The following is a 16727-nucleotide window of genomic DNA, read 5'->3' on the forward strand; positions in this document are numbered from 1 at the left end:
TTAATGTGACGGAATGGCAAGGGCATATAAATGTTAATAAATGTGGACATACTTCTTCTAATTTTTTTTTAAATGATGAAAATTTTCCTATCATGACAGATGCATTGTCGCATGATAGAGCTATAATATTTAAAAATGGTATTTTCATCTTCCACATTTCACATTTAAATGCTTGAAACAATTTTTCTGCGCTGGAACCTTTGGCATCAATATTAATTAATTTAACTAATTGTGAACGAACATCTAATGTCTCCGGGTCAACGTATCGTACCATAAAAGTCATCCATTTAGTACAACTATTACAAATATCAGACGTTTCGTCAATAAATATTGAAAATTTTGTGTTTTGAATTTTGTTAATGACACGTTCCGTTTCAATTGGGCATAAAACGTTTGTAATAATATTTTTACATTTTGTACGACCCATGCTCATGCTTTTTAATATATTAGGATCTTTTCCTATATGTTGAAAAAAATTAAGAATCTCTTTTGCAGTTTGATGAGAAATATTTTTATCGGCAATTAATGCGGCATATCTAATTTCTGCTAACGTTTTACGCTCATCAAACGACAAAAGTGATTCATTATCTTCCATTTGCAAATTTTGATTTTATTTATTTATCTCAATGAAACTTTTATATTTATCTAAATATGCTTTGGATTCTGCGTGACGATATATTTGTGCTAAACCAGTAATAGTTTTATTGCAAATTGAACAAAAAGATAAATTTGCATTGTACTTCTCGTAACCAACATTTGAATTCTTCGATATCTAACCATCTCTGTTGAAAAACTGATTGAGATATTTTTTTTGATTTTTCATCATTGTTAGGTAATGATGATCCTTTTTTAAGATTATTTTTATCTCGACATGCAGAATCTGCATGGCGAGAAATTAATGAACGAAAAATTCTTATTGCAAATGCTGCAATGATACTGACTATTATTATTTGATACTTCGCGTATCCATGATTGATATCTATTGTCAGTAAGCCAAGCTTTTATAAAGCTTCGTTTACGTTTTTTGATTGATTCGTCACACATTTCCATATCAATTTTAAAAGGACAAAAAAATCGAAAAAAGATAAAAAGAGAAATAGAAATATAATATGAAAATTATATGTATGCGTATGTCACGGAAAGAGGTCAGGATTCTGTTATTTGTCAAAATATTTTACGATCCTAAATCGTCTCTCTCCGTATACGTATATGTGAATATATATGTGTGTGTGTGTGTGTGTGTGTGTGTGTGTGTGTGTGTGTGTGTATGTGTGTGTGTGTGTGTGTGTGTGTGTGTGTGTGTGTGTGTGTGTTGTGTATAAATGTGTATATGGAAAGTTATACCTTTTAATCTCGAATATATTCTTCAATATTAAAAAATTAAGATGGGGATACATGATACACGATGTGATCGAAAGATGGTACACGAAGTCACCGAAAGACAAATGAAATCGTCGCGCATCGTGAGATAAACAATGGAAAATTGAGATCGTTGTTTCTTTCTTATTCGGCGACACAGTGAACAGCATACTCGACGACGCAATGACAGGTTAGTTACAATTTATTATTATTTAAGAAATATAAATCATTTTCAATGTAATTTAATATGCTTCATTATCGTATGCATGTGCGTGTGCCTGTGTGTATGTATGCCTGCGTGTGCCTGCGTGTGCGTATGCCTGCATGTGCGTGTGCCTGCGTGTGCGTGTGCCTGCATGTGCGTGTGCCTGCATGTGCGTGTGCCTGCGTGTACGTGTGCCTGCGTGTACGTGTGCCTGCATGTGCGTGTGCCTGCGGGTACGTGTGCCTGCGGGTACGTGTGCCTGTGTGTACGTGTGCCTGCGTGCGTACGCGTGTATATGTGTACGCGTGTATTAAAATTTTATCATTATCTGATATCAGTAGTATAATCAGTAGTATAATAATGTTACTATTATACTATTATAATGTTACTATATACAATTTATGTATTTTACAGAGCAAAAGAAAAAATTTGCTGATATGCTGCAACAGCAGCAAAAACAGCATGAGCTGCAAATGCAACAGTTGCGGGAGCAGGTAAACTTGCTGGTAAGAAAAAGAACGCTTTTGCTGACAAATGTAACATAATATAATTACATATAATTTGGATAGATACTGATATGTAAATAATTTTATTGGATCTTTAAAATGATTATCTGTGAAATCTGTTATATTCAAATCGGTTGCTAGATCAGAAATTTGTGAACATTATTATTATATTTAAGTGTCCTACATAATAATGTTGATGGTCCAATAAAATTATTTCCAGATCTGTATTTGGTTAATTTGTAATTTTTAGATTTTTCAAAAGTTTTTTTTATACAGAAACAACAACCGCAGCAGCAACAGCAGTAGCAACAACAGCAGCAGCAGCAACAGCAGCAGCAGCCGCAGCAGCAGCAGCAGCCGCAGCAGCAGCAGCAGCCGCAGCCGCAGCAGCAGCAGCAGCAGCAGCCGCAGCCACAGCAGCAACAGCAAAATAGTGGTATTATTTATTGAAATAATTATATGTATATAAATACACACATATATGTCATGTGTAATACATATATATGTAAACATATTAATTGACATTTAATTATTTTCAGTGCCTCATAGACGAAATAGTGGTGGACGTTCCCGTGCAAGATGGGCCTTGCAACGAGGGGGACGTATGACATATAGTTGGAGGGAGGCCGGAGAGGAGAAAGAGGCCCGGAAGGAAATAAAGGAGGAAGAGGCTGGGGAAAAAATATAATTGTAAAAAAATATTGTTTTAAATAAAAAATATAAAAATAAATTTAAGTGGATTATGTCAGCACTCTTACCTTTTCATTATTGTTATTTGTTGTTAAATGTTTAATGCTTCTTTGATAAATTATTACTAAAAAGAATAATTATTACTAAAATAAATAAAATTATTACTAATTATTAAAAAGAATAATTAATACTTCTTTTAATAAAAATTTATCAAAGAAGCATTAAACATTTAAAAACTAATAACAATAATGAAAAGATAAGAGTGTTAACATAATTTGAATTTCTTTTTGCGATTGATATATTCATATCAATTATTAGTTTTATTATTATCTATTATTTATTAATATCATAAAAGCTATATAGTCTTTTTATATTCACTCCCTTTTATATAATAATATATCTAATATTTATTTTATATATTTATTGGTATATATATATATATATATATGTATATATATATATATATAATATATATATATATTGTTTATTTATATATTTATATATTTATTTATATATTTATTCAGTTTTTAATAGCTATATCTAAATATCTTTATAAGACCACAATAAATTCTTTTTAATATAATAATTACTTTTTGCAAATAAAAAGCGTATATATTGGCAAAGAGTGGATTTTTGTATTTACAAATTTTTATTTTTATTTATGTATGAAAAAATATATTGTAATAATGTTATTACCTTAATAAAATAAATGTATAAAAGTGTAAAAATAATCGACAATGGCGCCTCGCATGATTAATTCGTGTCATGTCATGAGACACCAGCTTCAAATCAGCGGTACAGCGTTTCTCGAGAAAGAAGAAGACAGCAGTTGTCGGTACTCCTTCTCTACCATTCGAAGCTGGCTGAAGCGCGGAGCGTACACGGACGAACGCTCGCGCTAGTGTGTGTGCCAGCCTATCCCCTCTACGTGCTACAGCGTGCAATCGTACATGAAATGGCATCCCTGACTGCAAGCACTACCGCCGAATCACCGCTCGACCAATCACGCGCCTACGCGACCAGTAGACCCCGACACTAGTCAATCTCTCGCCCCGTTGCGCACACCGCGCATACTTCGCACCGAGAACCTCACGGCGAACAACACATCACATCTGCCAACAAGCACGCTACGCGAACCAACATCGCTGTGTATCGATTAGTTCAAATAAATATACATTCTTTTAACACAACATCCGAGTCAAATAATTTTATTAATTACCGGCCACCGACGAGTACGTTCGCGCATCCGAACTCGCACGACACGCTCGGCGAGAATGAACTGTTATACCATATTATATTAAACCATATTATATTTAGAAATAGAATTGTGCACGAAGAAATTAAATTAATCCAAATTAATCCATGCTTAAAAAATGCAAATAATTGTTCTTAAATTAAAATAATGGAAATATTGCAACACAAAATATTACACATTTAATATGACAAAATTTTAAGAAAAAAAGTCCGATAATAATAACGCGCAGTTTGTAAGATTGAAAAATTTATATACAAATATTTATTAGACATCAAGATTCCGTCTCGATCATTTTTGGCGCTTCTTTACTTAATCGTGTTATATAATTACTATATCTATTAATTTTATTATATAATTATATGTCATTTCTCTTGCAATACTTTTACAAATAGATAATATGATTCTATGATTAATCTCATATATTGAATTAAATGAAAGACAAGTTAAAAAATTTAATGTAATGTGATCTACTGATCTTATATTTGATGAATTTGACACAAATTTTATTTATTATAGATTTCTCGTGAAAACTTGTCATTCAAATTTATGTTACATACTGTATATGCAAGTTTAGTAACATTATAATCGTTCGCATTGCGCATGAGCGAGGACAGTGATCCGTATCTTGAACTTAACCACGCGTTCCTAAACTTATTGAAAAAAAATGTTATACCTCATTGTCCACGAGTGTACATATCGGCCAAGAGTGGATTTCTATTATTCATTAATTATTTACGCTTTTGCTTTTCTCCTTTATTTCTCTTATTCTAATTATATTTAATATCTTTATAAAGCTAATGTTTCTAGTATTTAATTTAAATGTTTATCTTCTACATTCATTTTGTGCATTATATATTTATTTAATTAATAAATCTAGTTATAATACTTAATTCATAAGTATATATACATATATACTTATATATATATATATATATATATATACTTATATATATATATATATATATATAAGTATATATGTATATATACTTATGAATATATATATATATCATCATAAGTATGTGTGTGTGTGTATGTGTGTATACACACACACACACACACTTATGACACACATACTTATGATGATATATATACTTACTTATATTTATATATATATATATATATAAATATAGTATAAGTAAGCGTCCAAATACGATAGACATGATGATGGCCGCTCATATACACGATAGACACAGTACGAAAAAAAAGGGACAACAGAGAATACGTCTGTGTCCTTCCACCGCCCGACATTGGTCGAAGTGCGGCGGGCACACGTACACGAGCGCTTGCTTGTGTTTATGTCCTGTAGCGTGCTGTAAGCGGTCTCGAGTTGGCATCATTGGGTCGCAGTACTACTCTTAGCCTACTCGGCTGAAAGCAATTGAGACGAAGAACGGTGCCCGCAGCCGGTCTTATATAACTCCACGAAATGAAAGAGAAACGCGAGAAGTGATCAAGCCTCGCGCCACCTCGTGGTGGCCGCGTGAATTACAGCGTCCGATGGGCCCACGCGATGCGGCGTGGTGTGATTATGTAGTGGTGACCGCTACAATATACATATGTATAATTTATAGATTATTGTGCATATATTCAGAAGATTACGACATGTATATTCATTTAAATATTTAGAAGTATAAAATATATATTCGCATATACATTATATGAATATCTTATATATATGAGAAATTAATGTTATATAATTATAATATAAATATATTTATGTATATTTATATTTCTATAAATATTATTATAATTTTATCATTTTATTTTGTAATTTTTCGTGTATATCATTTGTTGCATGTATATTATAATTAATATTATTATAAGTATATATTATTTTTATTTCTTGTTTAGGTTCAGTTTCTTATAAAGAATCACAACCGCTATCCAACATGTTGTGTGTCCGAGAACAAACTTTTAATATGATGGATAAAATGGCGACCGCTCAGCAAACATGTTGCGAGAGCATAAGCTGCTACATGGCATTCAGCACAAAATCTTACAACAATTGTGCCGCCACTTTCTCTGCTGAACGCAGCTAATAACTGCTTATGTTTTTCAATGCATATACTATCGATATATATGTCAACAATAATGAGCAGTAACCAAAAAATGTTGGAGATGTTCGACCATCATATCAAGAAAGATAGAATACAATAGTATCTCTATTCTCTTTTCGCAGCGCGTCAAGCGCGAGAGAATACAATAGTATGTAGTGGTCAATGCGTTGCCTATCTGTAGTCTAGGCTGAAACTGCTATCTCTGCCAGGAAAGCAAGATGGTTGATCCCTGAAAAGTCGGAAAAGCAGGAAGGATGCAAGACAAACTGAATTTTATCACTACGATTTGATGTTCGACTATCGCCAGCAACGACTCGCGAAGTTCTGACTCGGTCTCGTTTATTTCGAACAAACAATGGAAAATAATATCTAGAACATTCAACCAGTTAGCAACAAAAACGTGAACGCGATATTTACACGGTTTACAGCTAATCACAAGACAAAGAAAATCGGAAACGTACAATGCCAGCAAGGGCACCGCGGAGGAGTGTTCGAGACTAGAGTCGCTGAAAAAATAGGAAAAGCGCTGAAATGATCGCTCGCAAGAAAAAGGCGGAGCGCCTGAAAAACGCACGCTGCGTGGCCACGATCGCGAAACGTAGGAAATCGCGGACAGTTGCCGCACGCAGAACGCAGATGAAATGCAGACTAAGACTAGAAAGACGCGACGCAGACGAAAGACGAGATGTAACGCGGACGAGAATGAAACGCAACGCGGACGCGAATAAAACAGCGCATGCAAAAGAGAAATGCAGAATGTGAGACGCGGAACTTTGATATTGGCGCAGAACGCAGATAAAACGCAGGATAAGACGAGACGGAACAGAACGGACGCGGGACGCGGATAAGACGCACGCTGATGATGCAACCGCTCACGAGCGAGAGAGAATTACTTGGCACGCAAGCGAGAGAGAGAGCGGCGAAACGCGAGCGAGAAAGAGGTAGCACACATGCGAACGAGAAAGAGAGCGAGAAATCAGCCAGTCACACGCGAGCGAGAGAGAAAGAACGGGTGCACTAGGTCTCACGCGCAGGCGAGAGAGATGGAGGCGCACGGAGAGCGAGAGGGACGGCGAACATCCGGCGCGGAACAACAGGTACGGAACGCCGCACGTGATCGCACGATGCCGACGAAACTAAAAACGCGACGCAGCACGGAACCTGGCACGTACGCGACACTCGATACTGCACAAGGCGCGGTCACTTGCACGACACGGTGACAATAACGATTCCTATAGACGATACGGATCTCTCTCTCTCTCTCTCTCTCTCTCTCTCTTTCTCTCTCTCTCTCTCTCTCTCCGCCAGATGTGTGGCTATCTGCGCGTCCGATAGCTGGTACGAAGAGACACGTAATAGCCGTTCGACGCAATGTGGCTGACGGGGAAGAAGGCAGAAGTTATCACACTGGTCGTGGTACATCTATTTCCTCGATGGACGATGGCGCTCGGCGGCGGGCGCGCCAAGCAGCGGAGCAGAAGTAGGTAGCAAGGACGCTACAAGTATTTCTATTCTTTCTCGCAACGTGTCGAACGTTCGAGTCTTTTGCCGTCTTGCTGGTTCTTTCACTCTCACTCGCTCTTTTATTGTCTTTCTCGTTTTTTTACTCTCTCATTTGTTCTCTTGCTGTTTACTGGCTCTTTCACTTTCTCACTTGCTCTTTCGCCATCTCATTCCCTCTTTCGCTCTCTCACTCACTCTCATATACTCACTTATCATATGTACATCACTCCAAAAGAGTAGAATGAAGCCAATGCTGGTTCTTCTCTCAGATTGATTCTCGCCATTTTACGATCAGTTTCCGGCAGCCAGGCCGTCTGAGTGTTTGTGAAAAATCATAAGAGTAATTTGTTAATTTATTAATTTATTAATTTTTGATACGTTTTAACTATATTGGATAATTGTAATTGCTTATCTTTATTCTAATATTCTTTCTGTATCAGTATACTATTCAAATATTTTTTTTCTTATTAATATTATTGCAGTGAAAAAATTTCAAAAAAAGAAATGTTATCGCGGATTAAATAAATAATTAAATAAATTATAATTCATGGATATTTAAAACATATACTGATAATAGAAATAAGTTAATATCAATCTGTACAATTTCAATAAAATACAATATTACATATATTAATTTGAAATATTTATTTTTATTCCAATTTATCACTTTTGCAATATATGTATCTCGAAAATTTATGTTTTCTAATAATAAGTTCAGTAAGATTTTTTTCGCTCATACCTTATATATATATATATATATATATATATATATATATATATATAAAATATTCTATCTATTTTTGCTTTATTGTTTTAATTATTACTTATAGCCAACTCATGTTCAGTACTGCTAACTTTACGGTCCATTATTCAGAATTATTATTCGTATATTTTATTTTTGTATATTTTAAAATGAATATTCTTAAGGGATTCAATCCTAATGCGTAATAAATTTTTTATTCATTCAGTTATTCATATTTAAGAGTAATAAATTTGAAAACATCAAACGGATTGAAGAATAAATTGTTTATTTACATATGATGTAGTAAATGGGCAAATGAGAATCAGCACTGTTTACGGTGCGCAATTGACATTCTTTATTACAACTTAACTGTTCATTTACATATTTTAAATTTACGCGCCTGAATTACGCTGTTAAATGGCGACTTCCGGCTTATTGGCTTCACTTTACTTTTACCCACTCTACAAAAATTTGATCGCTAGCGCCACCGCCTAGTAGTGGTAAAAATTGCAACTGTATACCATACGGCTGGTGATGACAATAATATAATAACGATAACGTTTCTTAAATTTTTAGAAATCAAACTTTGGATTGTAATATCTCCGCTCATACAACTAAAAACACTTTTATTATATAATTCGAAACCTAAGCTATCGATTGCGCCTTCGCGAAAGAAATTGATCGATTCAGCCTGAGATTCAATAATCTTGATAGTTAGATCGTCGGCTCACGTAAAAAGACAGTCTCGCGCTTGTGGAGCTCTGACGCTCACACTTGACAACGAGCCATGATCGTGTCTCTTGATAAATCCGATGTATTATTTTAAGTTTTTTATATATTTTTCTTATATCATTCTAAAATATTTTATTTAGCACGATTAAATACATCTTAACACAGGTTAATCTTGAGGTTCTTCTTAATTAGATTCTTCTTATTTTATTCATCTTAATTAGATTTATTAAATGACGTAATTAATTAAAGTGCTACGCAAAGCTTATGCTAAACATCACGATATGTTTTCTTTTCCGCTTGCTTTACTGCGTTGTTTCAATTTCTACGCTTCGAGACACTATTTTGATTTCTTCGACACGTTCACGTTATGGTATATTTTCTCCAGTATAAGAAGGGAGGGTGTGTCACAGCGGGGCCCGAACCACGAACCAGTCGTGAAAAACTCATAATCATTTTTGCGAAAAAATACCACCTCAGTCAGGAATCGAACCTGGATTTCCTACTTACAGGGCAGGCATCTTATCTTTTCGACTACCGAGGCATGTGATGATATTTATCGCAAATAACATATTTAGAATAACATATCAACAATACAATGATACACACACACACATATATATATATATATATATATATATATATATATTGTCGCGTTCGCGGCGTTACTTCCCGTGATCGCGATACTCGGCGGAGCGCTTTCGGAAAGGAAGAACACTGTTTTAGGAAAGACTCGCTTTTTATTAAACCAACGGTACAGAAACGCGTCCGGCCACCGCGGAATCTGGTCGTCAAATCCGTAAAACAGTCGGAGAACGACGCGTTGCCAAGGGCCGATCCTCTATTCAAACTCTTATCGATTGATATTGATTATTTTTTAGCAGCGCCGAACGGAATACCGCACGGCCGCAACACTGCCCCCTCTTCATAAAAAATTGTCGTCCCGACAATTCTTCCTCTTTCAAGAACTTCCTCTTGGAAAAGACTTCTGGGCTCCTGGCGACTTCCTGCCCTACCCTGGGCTGCTGCCTCAGGTTACCGGGCGCCGCTATTTCCAATCCCAGTCTTTTCTACTCTTCAGAAGAATCTTGTTCTTGAAATTTTCTGCGCGTTTTACTCTTGACTCTTCGTCTTGAGCTTTGCGCACTTCTCTCTTCTATTTTTCGGGCAAAGTGGGGGTAATCGTCGTGGACCCTTACGTCTTTCTAAAAGACACACTAAGCCCCTGCCTCGGCATTCGCCCATCGTCCCCCGGAAAAACCACGACTCGGAAAACCGGGAGCGAGGCAGACTTCTTTTCAGTTTGAAGCACGAGCTTGAAGATCTTGCTTAGTGCTCAGGCTCGAGGATCTCCCCACGACGCTTCTCACGACGGAAGGAAGTTTAAAGAAAGATAAAACAGAACACAGTAACTCAAAACAATTAACAAGAAATAAAAGTAATGTCGAAATTGGAAAACCGGGCCCCGAAAACCTCTTCTTAGAATTCTTCCCTTTCTCTATACGGAGCTAACCTGTCGGCATGCATAACCTTGCTTTTCTGACCACCTGAACGAGAAATACAGAAAACTACATCACTAATTTTCTTAATTATCTCAAAAGGCCCCTCCCAATCGTTCTGTAGTTTGGGAGACCTACCCTTCTTACGATGAGGATTAAATAACCAAACCTTCTGTCCTTCCTCAAAAACGAGATGCTTAGCCTTTCGATCATAGCGGCATTTGATCTTCAAAGACCTTGATTCTAATCTCTCTTTTACTCTCTGATGAATTTCATTCAGCTTCTGCCGCAAATTCCGAACGTACTCCTCCGCTGACTCGGAAAAACCATAACTGGGAGGAGTACCTCTGTAGCTTCATGTTTAGAGGTCCTATAGGCAAGAAGAAACATGGGAATCCAATGATCCCAATCCTTTTGATTTTCTTCAACAAACTTTGACAAATACTGTAAAATTGTCTGATGTTGTCTTTCAACTTGATCATCAGACTGAGGATGAAGAGCGGTCGTCCTCCTTTTCCTAATTCCCAAAATTCTTATCAATTCTTGAAAGAGCTGTGATTCAAAATTCCTTCCCTTATCAGTATGAAGTTCCAACGGGACCCCATATCTAGAAACAACCTGATTAACAAAAATTTCTGCTATCGTAGTAGCTCTCATATTTTTCAAAGGAAAAGCCTCTACCCATTTAGTAAAACAACCAACAACAACTAGGAGATACTTATTGCCTGAAGAAGAAACAGGTAACGGGCTTAAAATATCCATCTGAATCCTCTCAAAAGGAGCTCCCGAATTAAAGATTTGCAAAGGAGATTTCCCCTTATCTGCAGCTCCCCTCTTCGCAATACAAATCTTACAGGTTCTGCACCATTTCTTAACATCCTTCTTACAGGTTGCCCAATAAAAACGCTTCCGGATCTTTTCCAGCATTTTATTGATCCCGAAATGCCCTCCAGAAGGAGTATCATGAGCTTCTTCTAAAATCTGCTTCACTTTGCTTCGCGGGACCATCAACTGAAGAAAACTGTTTTTCAAATTAGGAGCCTCCCATCTCTAATGCAAAATCCCATTTTGGACTTCCAAGGCATGCCATTGATGCCAATAGATCTTGGCTGATAATCCTTTCGAAGAAACTTCCTCCCAAGAAGGTCGCAAATCATTTTCTTTGGCAAGTAAAAACATTGCCAGTTCCTGATCCTCTATTTGAGCCCTTCGCCAATCCTCAGAAGAATCCTCACGCAAAACAATACGAGCAACTATTTTATCCTCAAAAAGCCCTCTCTGAACTTCTACTTTAGAACAGAATCTACATTTTTCTTCTACACAAGGACGTCTCGAAAGACCATCGGCATTACTGTGTATAATCCCCTTTCGATGAGCAACATTAAAATCGTATTGTTGTAACCTTTCCATCCAGCGAGCCAATTGTCCCTCCAAGTCTTTGAAGGACATCAACCATCTCAAAGAAGCATGATCAGTTCGAATAGAGAAACTCTTTCCGTACAAATAATGATGAAAATGTTTCATCGAATCTACCAAAGCTAATAACTCTCTTCTTGTTGTGCAATAATTCCGCTCAGGTTTGTTCAAAACCCGACTATAATAAGCAATGACCCTCTCATAGCGGTCCTGAACTTGTGAAAGTATCGCCCCTATTCCAAAACCTGAAGCATCCGTATCCAAAATCATCTTTCCTTCCCCCTTCGGAAAAGAAAAAAGAGGTGCAGACGTTAATGCCTGTTTTAACCTCAAAAATGCTTCTTAACATCGCCCAGTCCATTCAAATTTAATCAAATTCTCAGTTAACTTAAACAGAGACTTCGCAATTGAAGAAAATCCCTTAACAAACTTCCGATAATAAGAGCAAAATCCAAGAAAACTTCGGACCTGTTTCTTATTCTGAGGAACTGGCCACTTAGTGACCGCTTCAGTCTTCTCAGGATCCATAGCGATCCCGGCAGAAGAAACAACATGACCCAAATATTTTACTTGTCTCCTAAATAAATCACATTTCTTTGGGTTAACACTAAGTTTCGCAGCACGAAATTTCAGAAGAACCTCTCTTAAATTCTCTTTCATTTTCTCAAAGGTTTTGCCAAATACTATCACATCATCTAAATAAATCAGGCAAATTTTCGAAAGTAAATCCCGAAGCACCCGTTCCATAAGACGTTCAAAGGTAGCCGGGGCATTACACAGACCAAAAAGCATTGCAACAAATTGCCAAAGTCTATTCCCCACAGAAAAAGCAGTCTTTTCCCTATCTTCGGGACGAATTTTCAGTTGCCAATAACCACTCTTCAAATCCAGAGTAGAAAACCAGGCATTTCCCGATAACTGATCAAGAAGATCGTCAACCCTTGGTAGCGGATAAGAATCTTTTTTCGTAACCGCATTCAATTTCCGAAAATCAATGCAAAATCTAAGAGATCCATCTTTCTTCTTTACCAAAACTGCTGGAGAAATCCAAGGGCTTGAAGATTCTTTAATTACCCCTTGTTCTTTCATGTCCTCCATAATTTTTTCAACTTCTGAACGCATATGAATTGGAATTCTCCTAGGAGCCTGTTTGATAGGACAAGAATCCATTAATTCAATTTTATGTTGAAGAACTTCACACTTTCCTGCAACAGCTTGCTCCGAAAACACGTCACGAAATTCTCGCAACAATGTAGCGAAAACTATTCTCTGATCTTCCTCCAACTCTTGGGAATTATTATTAAAGAATTCTTCCAACTCCGCGGGCATAGCTTCGTCCTCTTGCTTAATTCGACGACAAAAATCTTCCCTATGACCTCCACGGAAAAAAGATTCTATTATAGTTTGCATCCCTATTCGTGAAAAGAAATCCGCGCCCAAAATACAATCCTCTCCAATATCGGCAACGAAAATCGGTAACTCTAAATTAAATCTCCCTAACTTTATCTTAGCAAACATTTTAAAACTGATCGGGACTCTTTCCCCCGTAGGATATCTCAAATTTTCTTTCTTTGCTGAAAAACGCTTCCCTTTTCTCCCTATAAATTTACTACTCACCAAGGTCACATCGGAGCCCGTATCCAATTTAAAAAAACAATCTTTCCCATTAAGAGAGCCTTGAAAAACAAAATTTCCTGATTTTTCACACCCTCTCTCAAAACGCTTACAAACACCTGGGGCATTTCTTCCATTTGTCGAGCCCGCCCCTGTAAGTTCGACAAAACCTATTTTCCCTGCTGTGAAACAGAAAGTGATGGACACTCGGAACGGAAGTGCCCTTGTTTTCCGCACTGCCAACATTCCTTTTTCTCTTGAATTTTAAAATTCTTCTTTTTCTTAAAATTTAATCCCCTCGTTCCACGAGATTCTACTTTGAACCCGTTTAAATCAGGATTGCTCTTATAATTCGAGCAATCTTTAACCTCCTTAAAATTAAAATTTCTTCGCTCTTTTAAACAATTCTCCCTAATAATTTTAATAGCCAAAGCTCTTTCTACCGCGGCCCTCAAAGACGTTAACCCTTCTAGCTGCAATGTCTGTTTAACATTCACATCAGACAATGCAACTACAAATTGAGAACAAGCAATTTTGTCACGAACTCCAGGAGAACATTCAGGATAAGCTAATCGAGATAAACGCTCGATATCCGAGCCTAATGCAGCTAAATCTTTTCCGAATCTCTGTTTTCGATTCGTAAATTAATAATAATAATTTTGCGAGGATAAATTTTCTCCAAAACGTAGCTCTAAACGCGCGACCAAATTTTCAAATTGAGAGTTCTCAAAATCCGTGCCCCCTTCCAAAATCGCACGCTCTTTTCCTCGGAGACATGACGCTAATACGACAGCCTTCTCCGCGTTTCCCAAATTATTCGCCCGCGCAATTAAATTAAACTGCGTAAGATATTCGCGCAACGGAACACTACCGTCGTAAATATCGGGCTTAAGTTTCAAGTCGGAACTAAAATTTGAAAAAGGAAATGACTAGCCTGATATCGGACGTTGCGAAATCTCTTCCTGCGGACCGGACATTGAAAATATTTCCGTCTCTCGACGAGCGCGTTCCTCCCTCAGAGAGCGAAACTCCTCCAGCGTTAAGCGAAGAATCTCCTCCAAGTTCGGAGACGCCTCCGGCCCTTTCGCTCGAGTACAGGCCCTTTTTCTCACAGAGATCACTCTCCGACTTTTCGCCTCTTCCTATCCAGTCCCCGTCTCTTCTGTTTGTCGCTCCGCCATTATCACACACACACACACACACACACACACACACACACACACACACACACACACACACACACACACACACACACACACACACACATGAATCGAAAAATTCGATCCCGGACGAGTCCCCAAAATTGTCGCGTTCGCGGCATTACTTCCCGTGATCGCGATACTCGGCGGAGCGCTTTCGGAAAGGAAGAACACTGTTTTAGGGAAGACTCGCTCTTTATTAAACCAACGGTACAGAAACGCGTCCGACCACCGCGGAATCTGGCCGTCAAATCCGTAAAACAGTCGGAGAACGACGCGTTGCCAAGGGCCGATCCTCTATTCAAACTCTTATCGATTGATATTGATTATTTTTTAGCAGCGCCGAACGGAATATCGCATGGCCGCAACAATATATATATATATATATATATATATATATATATATATATACGCATATTACAATATACATATATACATGTATTCTTTCGAATCCCCACGACCGGTACTCCAGAGCGAGTTGGTCTCTCACTCGATGGATGCAGGTCGGACCGCAGTGGCGACATCCTCCAACGCCATTGGCAAATATACAAATAATCCTCCTGATGCGCCAGCGCTCCACCGCTTGTTCGATCCCATCATTTTTCAGTCGCCAACGTCATCGAAGCTACACGAAGTTTCTCTCGTTGCAAAGTAGAGCCGGAAAAATCAATTATTCCCTCTGAGTGAAGCGCGGCGAAACCGCATTTTTTCAAACAGGCGAAGAAAGAACAATGGGTCCCCCTGCAGGGCGGCAGGAGAGATTGCATCAAGCATGGCTCGAGTCCCCGAGTATGTCATTTTTTGACATGTTAATGCATGTAAAAATTGTACATTTGGAGTTACAGCATAAGCTACACTATAAATCCAAGTAATTATTTTTACACGTATAAACATTGAAAAAATGAAACATTGAAAAAATGATACATTAGACGGAAACTCTTTTTTATATGTTTTTTAACAAATTTAATTGTATGAAATGATGTAATTAATACGTTCAATTATGCTTAATGATGTGATTCGGGACAAAAAAATGTAAGAATAAAATAAACTAAAATGATATACTTGGATTTGCAGTGTAGAGACGCGATTATTATAATTACGAGACTACTTTATAAGGCAGGAAAAAGTATTAGATAAAATTAAAAGCATATTAAATATTTATGTTATAAATTTATGTTATAAGAAAGAAACGACAGAAAGTAATGAGATGTGCAATGCATTCATCTTTCATCAGAAATAAAAATATTCCGTGATAAGGAAATATTATCATTTCCATACCACTTTGAAGTAGATAGCTTGGCGCGTTTTTTTTAAGTGATTTCCCCAATACGTCTAATCTACTCTTTTTATTATTGCATTTAATGCGATAATTCGAAGCATCTTCCTCGTGCTTGTAAGCAAAGTTCTTCCAATTGTCGTATGGTACACCATGTCCGGGGTGATAGTATTAAAGGCCATTAAAATTTCTTCGCGTACCTCATGTACGGTACCATCACGCCTGTGTTCCGTTAAGTCTTTAATATGGCTCCAAACACAGCAGTCAAGCACATTTATATCTGGTGACCGCGCCGAACAAGTGATCGGATTTGGTGTAAAAGTGGCTTCATCCATCCACAAGAGATGATTGAGAAATATGCCGACATTTTGCCGACATTGTACGAGGAACCCTGCACATGTTTTATTGATATTTAATCTTCACAAAAAAATCATGATTATAGAAAAGTAAGAATATGCAAATATCTTCATAAAATTGAACGCGCGCTGCTTCATCTCGCGAGAACAATTGCTGTACTTGTTGGTAATGAAATGGTCGTAAACCATTTTGTCGTAAAATGCAATGCACTGTTGATCGCGATAAGCCAAATGCGTGAGCTGCACGGCGCACGCTGATTCCAGAATTTTCCTCTAATTCCCGAAGAATTTCTTCTTCGACACCGAGATTGTGACGTACCG

General features: G+C 37.3%; 1 protein-coding gene and 1 long non-coding RNA gene across 2 annotated transcripts; one reads left to right on the plus strand and one right to left on the minus strand.

The window, feature by feature from the left end:
• The first annotated feature begins 1198 nt into the window (after positions 1–1198).
• On the plus strand, positions 1199–2747 carry LOC148935349 (uncharacterized). Its single transcript, XR_016140471.1, has 4 exons — positions 1199–1549; positions 1979–2070; positions 2347–2506; positions 2610–2747. It is a non-coding gene; the product is annotated as an uncharacterized LOC148935349 (long non-coding RNA).
• Positions 2748–11335: 8588 nt separating this feature from the next.
• LOC105427251 (uncharacterized) lies at positions 11336–15307 on the minus strand. Its single transcript, XM_089081719.1, has 2 exons — positions 12816–15307; positions 11336–12176 (listed from the first exon to the last, which is right to left on the minus strand). The coding sequence occupies exons 1-2, from the start codon at positions 13819–13821 to the stop codon at positions 11596–11598; spliced, it is 1587 nt and encodes a 528-aa protein (XP_088937845.1). The 5' UTR covers positions 13822–15307; the 3' UTR covers positions 11336–11595.
• Positions 15308–16727: the final 1420 nt, after the last annotated feature.

This window comes from Pogonomyrmex barbatus, unplaced genomic scaffold (assembly GCF_055798465.1).
Source record: "Pogonomyrmex barbatus isolate J1 unplaced genomic scaffold, ASM5579846v1 scaffold5, whole genome shotgun sequence".
Taxonomy (NCBI): Eukaryota; Metazoa; Arthropoda; class Insecta; order Hymenoptera; family Formicidae; genus Pogonomyrmex; species Pogonomyrmex barbatus.

What these genes read in the sequence shown, in the direction of transcription:
- LOC105427251 (XM_089081719.1), bottom strand. Translation starts at nt 13,821, where the DNA reads ATGTTGGCAGTGCGGAAAACAAGGGCACTTCCGTTCCGAGTGTCCATC. An exon ending in TTATTGGCAACTGAAAATTC is followed by an intron (nt 12,177 to 12,815) that starts GTCCCGAAGATA and finishes TACTTTCACAAG; the next exon opens with TTCAGGACCGCTATGAGAGG.